This window comes from Lithobates pipiens, unplaced genomic scaffold (assembly GCF_037356315.1).
Source record: "Lithobates pipiens isolate NorthernLeopardFrog02 unplaced genomic scaffold, aLitPip1_a1.2 Scaffold_16, whole genome shotgun sequence".
NCBI lineage: Eukaryota > Metazoa > Chordata > Amphibia > Anura > Ranidae > Lithobates > Lithobates pipiens.
The window spans coordinates 522,107-536,921 of record NW_027507748.1 but is presented as its reverse complement, the minus strand read 5'-3'; the positions used below and the strand labels follow the sequence as shown (position 1 = coordinate 536,921).

Below are 14,815 nucleotides of genomic sequence, written 5' to 3'. Positions count from 1 at the left end.
CACACACACAGCTCCTCCCTCTGCCCACCCACACACTCACAGCTCCTTCCTCTGCCCACCCACACACTCACAGCTCCTCCCTCTGCCCACCCACACACTCACAGCTCCTTCCTCTGCCCGCCCACACACTCACAGCTCCTTCCTCTGCCCACCCACACACTCACAGCTCCTCCCTCTGCCCGCCCACACACTCACAGCTCCTCCCTCTGCCCACCCACACACTCACAGCTCCTCCCTCTGCCCACACACACTCACAGCTCCTTCCTCTGCCCACCCACAAACACACAGCTCCTCCCTCTGCCTGCCCACACACTCACAGCTCTTCCCCGCCCACACACTCATAGCTCCTCCCTCTCTCCACCCACACACTCACAGCTCTCTCCACTAGATCAGTCTGTGAACAGTGAACAGTCCGGCACGGCTCCAGTAGCCGGGACTAGAAGCAGAGCATCGGGAAATGCGGTCAGGATGTTCTGTATCCCTCCACAGAGAGAAACAAGTCCCTTGTAATTAGGGCTGTTTCCATCCAGACAGTTACATATATGTAAAGATATGTGACATTCTAATACGTTATGGATCCTAAATTATGATTAAGATTTTATGTGAGTGTTATAAGTATTTTTGAGGATGCCCTGGTGGCTGGTGTCCGGGTGACAGGCAGTCAGAAACCCGGGCAAAGGATGTAAAAACCGGACTGTCCGGGAGAATCCCGGACAGGTGGCAACCCTAGCTGGGGCGACATTTGGTAAGGGATACCTCGCGATTCCAGTCCTGATCAGGTGAGAATAAAAAGGAGAATGCTGTGAGCCAGGTCTGTCTTTGATTTATAATTAACCAGACCTATCAGGTTGTGGGGGCGGAGTCACAACCCATATGTATGATGTCATAATGCACCAGGAAAGTACATTTTATATACAACTCTATAGATCAGACCAAAATGAGGAGGAAAGAGGGACAGAGGGACATTGCTCCAAATCAGGGACAGTCCCTCAAAATCCGGGATGGTTGGGAGCGATGATAAAAGAGAAAAAAATCCTCCAATCCCATCTACACAATCCTATACCTACAGAGGATCCAGAGGAAGGCCAAATAAAGCTGGGTTCACACTGCTGAGGAAGCGAGAACCGGATGTGATTCCCACCGCACTGCAGTGCAAATCACATCAGATCTCTGTGCGATGTGAGTTCAGCCATACAGATAGTATACAGATAGTATACAGATAGTATGGCTGAATTCGCATCGCACCCGCCCCAAACTCACACGGGACCCTTTTTTTGGTCCGCAGCAGAATCGGATCGCATGGGTGTTCACACCATGCGATCCGATTCCTGTCCGAGTTTGCAGATCGCACTGCGATATGCGGACTGATCTGGAGTGTCATTAACATTTCACTGACACTCCCAGCAGTCCGCATAGGGCAGTGTGAACTTCCGGCGGGAGGCATGCGATGCGGGAAAACGCCGCGGATTCGCGGCGTTCCCGCATCGCTCCGGTGTGAACCCGGCCTAAAGGACGCTCCAATTTACTCCAGCAGGGGAAATGGGGGGAGGAATGATTGTCTATTCATTGATGATTTATTGGTAGAATAATGGAGAGTATAGGGGTGTCAGAGGAGATTCCTCAATGATCTGAGATGGGAAGAAAACAGAGGAATCCCAGGAAGACCCGGAGGACTCTGATAGGTGGAATCCGAATATTTCTGGGATCCTCATAGAGGGATATATGTTATATGAGGGGGGAGGGGAGTACACTGTGACCTGACTGGGATCTGTATTCTGTCTGTACAGGAAAAGTCCAGGAAATATTCACCCGGCCGGGATCTGACCTTCTCATCCCCATCAGAATCCATCTCACCCTCAACCCTACAGATAGTTGGAGATGTGACCGGATTTACTGGTACTATGAGGAATTTCCTGGAGACTGGGAGGAAATAGCTGTACACTGGAATTGTTATCTGTCTGATTTCAGATATTTCCCCAATACAAGGATATCAGAGAATGGAAGTCTGATCATATCCAATGTGACTCCGGAGAATGACGGGAGATATCGGGTGTATATACAGAACTCTACAGGACACCTTATGCAGAGAGATGATTACTTCATCCATGTAGAAGGTAAGTCCAGATGAGATTGTACAGCGCTGTGTATGGGGGTCACATGACTGAAGAAAATGGGTGTCGTGTTAGTGGGGGGATTTAGTGTTGGGGGAGGGGTGCACACAGACACAATCTATCTCCTCCAGTCTCCAGGAAGATGTCTGCACACCTGATTATAGGTAAGGGTGGGGGAGGGGCATGCTGTGTATATATTGGACCTGATCAATGGAAATGATTGTCTCTCTCAGTTCCAGTATCGGTTCCGCTCCTCCATGTCTCATGTCTCCGGAATGGCAGCGCTGAGATCTCCTGCAGGGTGGAGGAGGGGACTAAGCCGAATATCAGTCTATCTGTGATTGGAGGATCCCAGCGGAATTATTCCAATAACATTACCGCCATTGTGGGGTCACCGGGGCCCTGGAACATCACCTGTACTGTGAAGAATGGGGTCAGCCAATCAGAGGAGAGCAGAGATGGGGAGGGTCACCTATCCAGGGGAGGAGAGATCGGGGGATGGGCACAGAGACATTTAAACAGAGCAGGTGGGAGGGGCAGAAAACAAATAAGCCCCGCCCACTGACTGAATAGAGAATATGAAATATATACAGAAATGATAGATTTACATTACAGGTTTTATTTTTTAGTCCTGATCATAATAAAATAAAAACACAATATTTCCCCTTCACGGTGTTTGTTCTCAGAGGACAGGAAATGATTTCCAATCATAGATGGCGGATAATATTCCTGTCTATATAATCCGCAGTCTAGAGCGGGTAACCACTTCCTTACCGGGCACTAAACCCCCTCCTGCCCAGACCGATTTTCATCTTTCATCGCTGACGCACTTTGAATGACAATTACACAGTCATACAACACTGCACCCAAATGACATTTTTATCAGTTTTCCCCACAAATAGAGATTTCTTTTGGTGGTATTTATTATTTTTTAATTTTTTTGCTAAACAAACAAAAAAAAGGGAAAATTTGGAAAAAAAATCATGTTTAACCACTTCAGCCCCGGACCAATAAACACCTTAAGGACCAGAGGTCTTTTTCCAATTTCGCACTGCACTGCTTTAACTGGTAATTGCGCGGTCATGCAATGTTGCACCCAAACGAAATTTGCGTCCTTTTCTTCCCACAAATAGAGCTTTCTTTTGATGGTATTTGATTGCCTCTGCGATTTTTATTTTTTGCGATATAAATGGAAAAAGAGCGAAAATTTTGAAAATAAATGATATTTTCTTCTTTTTGTTATAAGAAAAATCGAATAAACTAAATTTTAGTCATACATTTAGGCCAAAATGTATTCAGCCACATGTCTTTAGTAAAAAAAATGTCAATAAGCGTATATTTTTTGGTTTGCGCAAAAGTTATAGCGTCTACAAACTAGAGTACATTTTCTGAAATTTACACAGCTTTTAATTTATGACTGCCTATCTCATTTCTTGAGGTGCTAAAATGGCAGGGCAGTACAACCCCCCAAATGACCCCATTTTAGAAAGTAGACACCCCAAGCTATTTGCAGAGGGCCATCTTGAGACTATTGAATATTTTTTTTTTTGTCCCAAGGGATTAAATAATGACAAAAAAATAAATAAAAATTTTTACAAAAAGTTGTCACTAAATGATATATTGCTCACACATGCCATGGTTATATGTGGAATTGCACCCCAAAATATATTCAGCTACTTCTCCCGAGTATGGGGATACCACATGTGTGGGACTTTTTGGGAGTCTAGTCGCGTACGGCACCCCGAAAACCAATCACCACCTTCAGGATTTCTAAGGGTGCAAATTTTTGATTTCACCCCTCACTACCTATCACAGTTTCGAAGGCCATAAAAAGCCAAAATAGCACAAAACCCCCCAAAATGACCCCATTTTGGAAAGTAGACACCCCAAGCTATTTACTGAGAGGCATGTTGAGTCCATGGAATATTTTATATTTTGCCACAAGTTGCGGGAATATTACAAACTTTTTTTTTTTGCACAAAGTTGTCACTAAATGATATATTGCTCACACATGCTATGGGCATATGTGAAATGACACCCCAAAATACATTCTGCTGCTTCTCCTGAGTACAGGGATACCACATGTGTGGGACTTTTTGGGAGCCTAGCCGCGTACAGGACCCCGAAATCCAAGCACCGCCTTCAGGATTTCTAAGGGCATAATTTTTTTATTTTACTCCTCACTACCTATCACTACCTATCACAGTTTTGACGGCCATAAAATGCCAAGATGGCACAAAACCCCCCCAAATGACCCCATTTTGGAAAGTAGACACCCCAAGCTATTTGCCGAGGGCCATCTTGAGACTATTGAATATTTTTTTTTTTTTTTTCCCAAGGGATTGAATAATGACAAAAAAAAAAAAAAAAAATTTACAAAAAGTTGTCACTAAATGATATATTGCTCACACATGCCATGGTTATATGTGGAATTGCACCCCAAAATATATTCAGCTACTTCTCCCGAGTATGGGGATACCACATGTGTGGGACTTTTTGGGAGTCTAGTCGCGTACGGCACCCCGAAAACCAATCACCACCTTTAGGATTTCTAAGGGTGCAAATTTTTGATTTCACCCCTCACTACCTATCACAGTTTCGAAGGCCATAAAATGCCAAAATAGCACAAAACCCCCCCAAATTACCCCATTTTGGAAAGTAGACACCCCAAGCTATTTACTGAGAGTCATGTTGTCTGAACGAAAAAAAAGAGATTGATCGGTGGGTATGCCCACCATTAGATACCTCCCTTCATCCACCCACTTCTAATGATGGACATACATGCACCATTTATATATGCCGAAGCATGGGGGCATCCTCCCGCAAAAAAGTTATGCCGCGTACATACGTTCAAACTTTTCCATGGGCAAGCCCTCCGTCGGAATTTTGACCGTATGTACGCGGCATTAGGAGCAAAATCGCTCCTCCACCCCTTATGCCCCCATGCTTCGGCATATATGCTCTTTTTTAACTGTGGTGGTGAAATCACCGCCTACAGCACTGGAGTCACGGCTTTATGTATCGTGGGAGCAAACGCTGTTGCTGTCAAGATAAATAAATCCGCGCTGCAGCTGAATGGCGTACCTGCTAAGCAAATTATGGTTAACGTTAAAACAAAGTAACATCACAGGAAAACCTTACCATACCATACCTGCAAAGCAAATGCCAAAAAAAACAGTAAAAAATAAAACATTTTTTAACACAACCTGTGCCTAAAATATATATATGCCGAAGCATGGGGGCATCCTCCCGCAAAAAAGTAATGCCGCGTACATACGTTCAAACTTTTCCACGGGCAAGCCCTCCGTCGGAATTTTGACCGTATGTACGCGGCATTAGGAGCAAAATCGCTCCTCCACCCCTTATGCCCCCATGCTTCGGCATATATGCTCTTTTTTAACTGTGGTGGTGAAATCACCTCCTACAGCACTGGAGTCGCGGCTTTATGTATCGTGGGAGCAAACGCGGTTGCTGTCAAGATAAATAAATCCGCGCTGCAGCTGAATGGCGTACCTGCTAAGCAAATTATGGTTAACGTTAAAACAAAGTAACATCACAGGAAAACCTTACCATACCATACCTGCAAAGCAAATGCCAAAAAAAACAGTAAAAAATAAAACATTTTTTAACACAACCTGTGCCTAAAATATATATATGCCGAAGCATGGGGGCATCCTCCCACAAAAAAGTAATGCCGCGTACATACGTTCAAACTTTTCCACGGGCAAGCCCTCCGTCGGAATTTTGACCGTATGAGCGCAAAATCGCTCCTCCACCCCTTATGCCCCCATGCTTCGGCATATATGCTCTTTTTTAACTGTGGTGGTGAAATCACCTCCTACAGCACTGGAGTCGCGGCTTTATGTATCGTGGGAGCAAACGCTGTTGCTGTCAAGATAAATAAATCCACGCTGCAGCTGAATGGCGTACCTGAAAACATGAAAAATGGTTAACAATAACACAGTAAACAGTAAAGTATAAAAAATTAGAGAGAAGAGAGAGAGAGAGAGAGAGAGAGAGAGAGAGAGAACAATAAAACGACAACTATTTTTGGTTTTTATATTTTATATTTTTTTTGGTTTTTTTATTTTACTTTTTTTTTATACACTTTTTTTTTAACTGTAAACTGTAACGGTTCGGGTCTCTCAAAATGCGATGGCATCTTGGGAGACTCTGTGTTAGTGTGTCTAGCCTGTGAAATGCTGTACCCTACGCTAATACTTCACTAGTTCATGGTAGCGTTCAAAACACTCACCCTGACAAAGACCAGGATTGCCAGGACAGCGTGGACAATAAGAACGGGTGTCACGCCTAAATCCGCGCTTGGTACAGACACGACATCTTTTTTGGGGGGCTCGTTGGGTAGGGGTACTCGGGAGGACATAACAATAATGCCTCTCATGCAGCCGGCTTACTGCATTTGGTTGGGAATGGTGAGGTGCAGAACCCTCTGGATACAGAAGCTCTGTGACAACCTCTCTTTGGAAGAAAAGAAAGGTTAAAGTCCCGCCTGAAGCTTTGTATAGCACAAAAGCATTCAGCAAAGCCAATTGAAATAAGTAAGCAGACACTTTTTTGTACCAGCGTCTGGCCTTACGGGAAACTAGATACGGCGCCAACAACTGGTCATTGAGGTCCACCCCTCCCATATTTTTGTTATATTCGTGGACACAGAGGGGTTTCTCCACAATACCAGTCGCCGTAGAAATTTGGACCGTCGTGTCTGCATGAAGGGAGGTAAGAACGAAAACATTCTTATTATCCCTCCACTTCATAGCGAGCAAATTATTACACCGATAGCAGGCTCTCTCCCCCAGCCTAAGACGGGAATCTACAAGCTGCTGGGGAAAGCCCCGGCGATTAGGTCGCACGGTGCCACATGCTCCAATCTGATGATCAAATAAATGACTAAACCGTGGCACGCTGGTGTAATAATTGTCCACGTACAAGTGGTACCCCTTTCCGAATAAGGGTGACACCAAGTTCCACACTATCTTGCCAGCGCTTCCTATGTAATCAGGGCAGTTCTCCGGCTCTACGTAACTATCTTTACCCTCATAAACCATAAAGCTCCATGCATAGCCTATGGCCCTGTCACAGCACTTATAGAGCTTGACCCCGTATCTGGTACGCTTGTTGGGAATGTACTGTTTGAATGACAAGCGGCCAGTAAACTTAACTAGGGACTCATCAACGCAGACAACTTTTTGGGGAGTAAACAAGTCTGCAAAACGTTGGTTGAAGTGGTTTATGAGGGGCCGAATTTTGTAGAGCCGATCGTATTCAGGGTCTCCACGTGGACGACAAAGTTCATTGTCACTGAAGTGCAAGAACCGCAAGATCTGCTCGTATCGTTTCCTGGACATGGAGTTAGAGAACACGGGCATGTGGTCAGCTGGATGCGTGGACCAATAAGCTCGCATCCGCATGAATTTATGTGTGCCCATGTTGAGGGAGACGGCAACTGGGGATTAGCGGCGATGTGTTGACCAGCATATAAATTGGTTTGGTCCACAATAGATCTATAGAGATCTTCCGTGAAATACAGAGAATAAAAATCGAGTGGCGTAAAATCATCTGTATCCACCTGAATACCGGGTTGGGCAGTGAATGGGGGAAGTACTGGTGCTGCAGAAGTGGTGGGCACCCAATCAGGATTGGCGAATTCTGCAGGAAGGGCACTATGGGAAAGACGGGCCTGTCTTCGTCTTCTTGGTGGCAGCGGGACACTACTTGTGCTTGCCACCTCGCCAGCTTGAACTGCACTTATGGGACTCGCCACGTCACCACGTGATACTGCAGTGCTGGATGTACGTCCAGGGTGTACTAGGCCGCTGGTGCTTGCCAGTTCACCAAAAGGATGAGCAGCGCTAGTACTGGCTCTATACTCCATACGAGGGACTTGCGGTTCCTGCACCTCAACAACATCAGAAAATCGGGGTCGGGTACGCCTGACGTTAGCAGGGACCTCTTCTTCATCGTCAGAGCTATCTGACATGGAGGCGCTGTCCTCTACAGGTTCGTATTCTGAGCCTGAATCTGACAGATCAGTGTCTTCCTCTTCACTATCTGTCATGCTCAGAAACGTGTAGGCCTCTTCACTAGTGTACCTTCGCTTTGCCATTTTGGGCTCTAAATTTAGGGGTACAGTAGTGAGACTCACAGGTAAAAAAGCACCTAGCCTGTCAGCGACTGTATAAAACGCTACAAAAAAACCTGTTAGCGATGGCAGGGATCAGGCCTGACTCTGCGAACGCTGCAGTTATGTGTGTTGTGTTTTGTAAGTGACAGTGATCGATCGATACTGCACTTGGGTGGGCTGGGCTGGGCTGGGCTGGGCAGAGGGGCAAAACGCAGGTGCTAGCAGGTATCTGGATTGATCCTGCTAACAATGCGTTTTTTTAGAACCCTAAATTGCTGGGCACGCTAGTATAGATCTGATCAGATCAGATATTGATCTGTTCGGATACTATACCACTAAGGGAGGTGTATGCTTTGCGCGTGGGTGTTAGCGGTACTGGCACTAACCTAGCACTGCCTGGGGCGACGCAGACCCTTTCTGACCCTAAAACCAAATTTATATCACCCGCCGGGTGATCAGGGGGTTAAACCTTTATTAGGTAATAAATGGTGGGTGCCCTGATGCTATAAAAAGCGAAAACTACCTAACCAGCGTAACCCGTAACACTTATACGGTGATCACTGGTGAAAGGGTTAACTAAGGGCAATCAGGGGTTAAAACCTTTATTGGGTATTTATATGGGGGTACCTGAAGCTTTATAAAAACCTGACGGGAATAACTAAATAACTAACTGGCTAACCAGCGTCACCAGTGACACTTATGCAGCGATCGCTGGTGAAAGGGTTAACTCTAGGGGCAATCCAAGGGTTAAAACCTTTATTAGGTTATATATCGGGGTACCTAACGCTATAAAAACCTGGCGTTGAACCTAAAAAAAAACTAGCTTCCTAGCGGGACCAGTGACACTATTGCAGCGATCAGAAAAACGATCGCTTAGTGACATTGGTAAAAGGGGGTGAAAGGGTTAACTGGGAGGGCAATCAAGGGGTTAAACCTTTATTAGGGGGGGTAGGGGGCTACCCTGGACCTAAAGGGGCCTAACACTAGCTGCCCTGACACTTTTTACAGTCACAACTGACACTAAATGTAGTGATCAATAAATAAATGAACACTGCATTAGTGACACTGTGACTGGGGGGGGGGGGGGGGGCGGGGGGGGCCGATCGGGGGGGTGATCGGGGGGTGACTGGGGTGAAATGTGTGCCTATGTGTACCTATGTGTCAGTGGACTGTTGGTGCACTTACTTGAATGTCTTCACTCCTCGCTGTCCGGTTCAAAAAGACCGCCACGAGGAGTGTGACATCACTTCCTCCTCCTGTGTTTACATTTTCACAGGGGAGGAAGTTCGTCACTGGCCAGGAGCGATCGAGAGGGGATGGCCAGAAATCAACGGCCATCCCCTCATCGCGGATCGCTCCGGCACCGAAAGGGACCGCCGTATCTAGCGGGAGGGGGTCCGATCGGACCCCCCACCCGCTGGAAGGCAGGCACGTACACCTACGTGATTGTGCCTGCCTGTGCCATTCTGATGACGTATAATGGCAATACGGCGGTCCTTAAGTGGTTAACCAGTTCCTGACTAGGGATGAGCTTCGTGTTCGAGTCGAACGTACGTTTGACTCGAACATTGGCTGTTCGTCCGCTTGGTGAAACCCGAACATTTTGGTCCGTTCGCGTCAAATTCGTGTGGCGCTCACGGCCCACAATGCACTGCAATGGCGCAGTGCATTGCTGGCTCATGATTGGCCAAGCATGCACTGTGACCCCGCATGCTTGGCCAATCGCAGCGCCAGCAGCGAGGAGAGCCATGATTGGCCACAGGCAGGATGCCTGTGGCCAATCATAGCTCAGGCTGTGTAGTGCACACCCCACACTATATAAGGCCGCAATCGCGGCGGCCTTGTGTAGTGTGTTGGCATCTGAAGCAGTGGGTGTTCTGTGTACCTTCAACACAGTACACACCGATCGTTTTCGGCCGATTTTCTATCTTGCTGTTGTGTAGTGGTTATTGTCTGTGTGCCCTGACCACAGTATACACCGCTATATTCACCTCACCTATATAGCTAGTGATCTATCTTTTATAATAGAGCTTGCAGTCAGTAGTGTTAGGAGATAGTGCGTGCTGTCTGCGTGCTCTGTACCCAGTACATACCGCTATAATCCACCTACATAGCTCTTCTCTATTTGAGCCCACTTGCCATCTGCAGGAGTTATTGGAAGTTGTGTGTGCCTCCAGCACAGCACAGTATACATCTGTATATACCCCTTTATCTCTGGTGTTCTATAATAAAGGCATCTGCAGGAGTTAGTGGGTGTTGTGTGCCTCCAGCACAATATCCACTACCCAACTGCTGTTTTACCCAACTCCCTTCAGGCCATTACCATGTCTGGAAGGCCGGCAAGGAGAGGCAGACAGGCGCGAGCCGATAAAAGAGGGCAAGCAGGCTCTGTGTCTAGAGACAACAGTGCTGGTCATGGACGCGGTGCATTGTCATCAGCACGTGGCCATGGGACACGCTTGTCCTTCTTTTCGGCAGCTGGACATGTTGAACCGCAACATGCCAACGACTTGGTAGAGTGGATGACCAAGCCCTCTTCATCCTCCTCATCCTCTCTCACCCAGTCTCAGGGTAGTAGCAAAGCAGCTGCCAACGCATCGTCTTCCCTCCTCTCAATGTCATCATCAGTGACTCCTTCCCTAGACCCACCACGTCCTCCTGAGGAGTCTCCTGAACTCTTTGAGCACAGTGTTGGGTACATGCTCCAGGAGGATGCCCAGTGTTTTGTGGGCTCTGATGATGACACTCAGCTAGAGGAAGGCAGTAGCGTGAGCGCAGAGAGAGGGGATGCTCAAGAAGGACAGCAATCTGGCAGTCATGTTCCACAAGCTGCAGCATACTGCCAGGTTTGCTACAGCGATGAAGAGGGAGGGGATGATGAGGGCACTGACTCCATGTGGGTGCTTGGAAGGAGGGAGGAGGAGGAGGAGGAGGAGGAGGCACATGTCCAATGAGGCAGGATGCCCTCCGGGGGCCAGCTTAGGGGCAGCACACCGACTGAATCACACCGCAGAGCTCCGCCTGTGCAGAGCGCTTCCTCTGCGCGTTATTCTAAAAGTTCTTTGGTGTGGGCCTTTTTTGAGACGAGTGCATCAGATCGCACCACTGCTATTTGCAACATATGTCTCAAGCGTATCTCACGTGGCCAAAACATCAGCCGCTTGGGCACCACATGCTTGACCAGACATATGTTGACCTGCCATGCAGCTCGTTGGCAAGCGTACCTCAAAGACCCACACCAAAGAACAAAGTGGACCTCTCCTTGCTCCTCATCAGCTGGCATCTCCAACCCCACTAGACCTTCAGTCCTCTCTGAAACCTGCTCTGAGAGGAATGAAGGTGTAGAATTAGGTGTGTCACAGCCAAGTGCTTCCGGGAACTCTGCTAGCGGTACACCCACGTCCGATTATAGCAGGCAAATGTCCCTGCCCCAGCTGCTGGACCGGCGGAAGAAGTTCACTCCCAGCCATCCACATGCCCAGCGGTTGAATGCTAGCTTGGCTAAATTGCTAGCACTTCAACTGCTGCCTTTTCAGTTGGTAGACTCTGCCCCCTTCCGTGAGTTTGTACAATGTGCGGTTCCTCAGTGGCAGGTCCCCAAACGCCACTTTTTCTCACGGAAGGCGATTCCGGCTCTCTACCGGCATGTGGAAGGCAATGTCCTTGCCTCGCTGGACAGGGCGGTCAGCGGTAAGGTGCATATTACCGCTGACTCATGGTCCAGCAGGCATGGACAGGGACGTTACCTGTCTTTCACGGCCCATTGGGTCACTCTTCTGGCAGCTGGGAAGGATGCAGGACAAGGTGCAGTAGTGTTGGAGGTTGTTCCGCCACCACGCCTCCAAAATGCTACTATTGGTTGGGACACACCTCTCTCCTCCACCCCCTCCTCTTCTTCTTCCTCCATGGCCTCTTCCAGTGCTCTGTCCTCAGAACCAGCGGTGCTCCGTAGGCGTTCCAGGGGCTACGTAAGTACGCAGGCAAAACGATGCCATGCCGTGCTTGCGCTGGTTTGTTTGGGGGACAGGAGCCACACTGGGGCGGATGTTTTGTCAGCTCTGCAGGGGCAGGCTGAGAGGTGGTTGACGCCACGCCAGCTTAAGCCAGGAATGGTGGTTTGCGACAATGGCACCAACCTCCTCTCCGCCCTCTGACAGGGACAACTGACCCATGTGCCCTGTGTAGCTCACGTCCTTAACCTGGTGGTGCAGCGGTTCTTGGACAGGTACCCCGGCTTACAGGATGTCCTGAAGCAGGCCAGGAAAGTCTGTGTGCATTTCCGCCGATCATTTAATGCCTGTGCTCGGCTGGCTGAGCTCCAAAAGGAGTTGAACCTGCCCAAGAACCGCCTTATATGTGACATGCCCACCAGATGGAACTCAACATTGGCCATGCTGCAGCGGCTGCACACGCAGCAGAGGGCCATCAATGAGTACCTGTGAGACTACGGCACCAGGACAGGGTCAGGGGAGCTTGGTTTTTTCTCACCACGCCAGTGGGACATGATCAGGGATGCATGCACTGTCCTGTCACCGTTTGAGGAGGCCACAAGGATGGTGAGCAGTGACAGTGCATGCATCAGTGACACTGTACCTCTTGTCCACCTCTTGGAGCATACGCTGCGTGGAATAATGGACAGGGCACTTGAGGCAGAACAGAGGCAGGAAGAGGAGGACTTCCTTGCCTCTCAAGGCCCCCTTTATCCAGACAGTGCTCCTGCTGTGCCACCCATCACACAAGAAGAGGATGAGGAGGAGGAAGAGGAGGAGGAGGATGATTGTGTCAGCATGGAGGTGGAGGCTGGCACTCAGCATCAGCAGCAGCAGCAGCAGCAGCAGTCCTGTAGGGATGATTTACTATCCCAAGAAACACGTGGACTTGTACGTGGCTGGGAGGAGGTAGCTGCGGATCATGTTGTCCTTAGTGACCCAGAGGACTCCGGACCGAAAGCCTCAGCTAACCTACGCTGCATGGCCTCCCTGATCCTGCAAAGCCTGCGGAAGGATCCTCGTATTCTTCGGATCAAGGAGAGGGACCATTACTGGCTGGCCACTCTCCTTGATCCACGGTACAAGGGTAAGGTTGCCGACCTTATCTTGCCATCGCAGAGGGAGCAGAGGATGAGACATCTCCGGGAGGCCTTAGAGAAAGGTCTGTGCAACGCGTTCCCAGAGACTGGGAGGTTACAAACTCCTGGTCCTGGACAACGTGTTGCTGAGGCATCGGTCAGAAGGAGCGGTGGAGAAGGTGGCCGTCTGACTGATGCTTTCAGACAATTTTTTAGTCCGCAGCCCCAAGGTATGATCGGTTCCAGCACCCATCGCCAGCGTCTGATTTACATGGTGCAGGAATACCCAGGGGCAAGGTCAGACTTGGACACCTTTCCCACCGAAAATCCTCTGGCTTACTGGGTCTTGAGGATGGATCACTGGCCAGAGCTTGCACAGTATGCAATTGAGCTACTGGCCTGTCCTGCATCCAGCGTTCTTTCGGAACGCACCTTCAGTGCTGCTGGTGGCTTTGTTACCGATCACAGGGTGCGCCTGTCCACCGAATCAGTTGATCGACTGACCTTTATCAAGATGAATCAGTCTTGGATCACCCACAGCTACCAAGCACCTGAAGCTGATGTAACCGAATAATTTTTTTTGAAATACCACATCCCTTCAAGACTGCCTATGCTGATGCTGAGTGACTGTCCTGTTATGTTGATTGTCTATCCTCTTCCTCCTCCGCTGATATGTTGGAAGAACATTTCTGGTTTTGGTTGATGCCATCAGCCCAATTTTTCTGCCCCTGTTTAACAGGGGCGTTTAAGTACAATTTTTGATGCAATGCTTTGCAGCAGGGCTAATTCCTGCAATCAAACAAGAGTATATGGGAGAGGTTGCAGTGTGGTGGCACCAGCACCAGTGCCTAAGGCCCAATTTTTCTGCCCCTGTTTAACAGGGGCGTTTAATTACAATTTTTGATGCAATGCTTTGCAGCAGGGCTAATTCCTGCATTAAAACTAGAGTATATGGCAGAGGTTGCAGTGTGGTGGCACCAGCACCAGTGCCTAAGGCCCAATTTTTCTGCCCCTGTTTAACAGGGGCGCTTAAGTACAATTTTTGATGCAATGCTTTGCAGCAGGGCTAATTCCTGCAATCAAACAAGAGTATATGGGAGAGGTTGCAGTGTGGTGGCACCAGCACCAGTGCCTAAGGCCCAATTTTTCTGCCCCTGTTTAACAGGGGCGTTTAATTACAATTTTTGATGCAATGCTTTGCTGCAGGGCTAATTCCTGCAATAAAACTAGAGTATATGGGAGAGGTTGCAGTGTGGTGGCACCAGCAGCAGTGCCTAAGGCCAAATTTTTCTGCCCCTGTTTAACAGGGACATGTAATTACAATTCTTGATATAATATTTCACAGGAGGGCCCCTTCCTGTGCCCACCCAGAGTAACGGTGAGGACTTATAGTGTTGTGGCACCAGCACCACAACCACCAAAGGTCAATTTTTCTACCACTGTTCAACAATGGCATGTAATTACAATTCTTGATATGATCGTTCACAGCAGGGC

General features: G+C 48.4%; 1 protein-coding gene across 2 annotated transcripts in view; it reads left to right on the top strand.

Annotated features, from left to right (window-relative positions):
• The window catches only part of LOC143981520 (pregnancy-specific beta-1-glycoprotein 2-like), a 545,541-nt gene that overhangs the window by 497,391 nt on the left and 33,335 nt on the right, over positions 1–14,815 (top strand). For both annotated transcript variants that reach the window (XM_077479391.1, XM_077479390.1), the window contains exon 2: positions 1,788–2,114. In XM_077479391.1, coding sequence (XP_077335517.1) covers positions 1,788–2,114 — 327 coding nt within the window. The remainder of the gene's footprint in view (positions 1–1,787; positions 2,115–14,815) is intronic.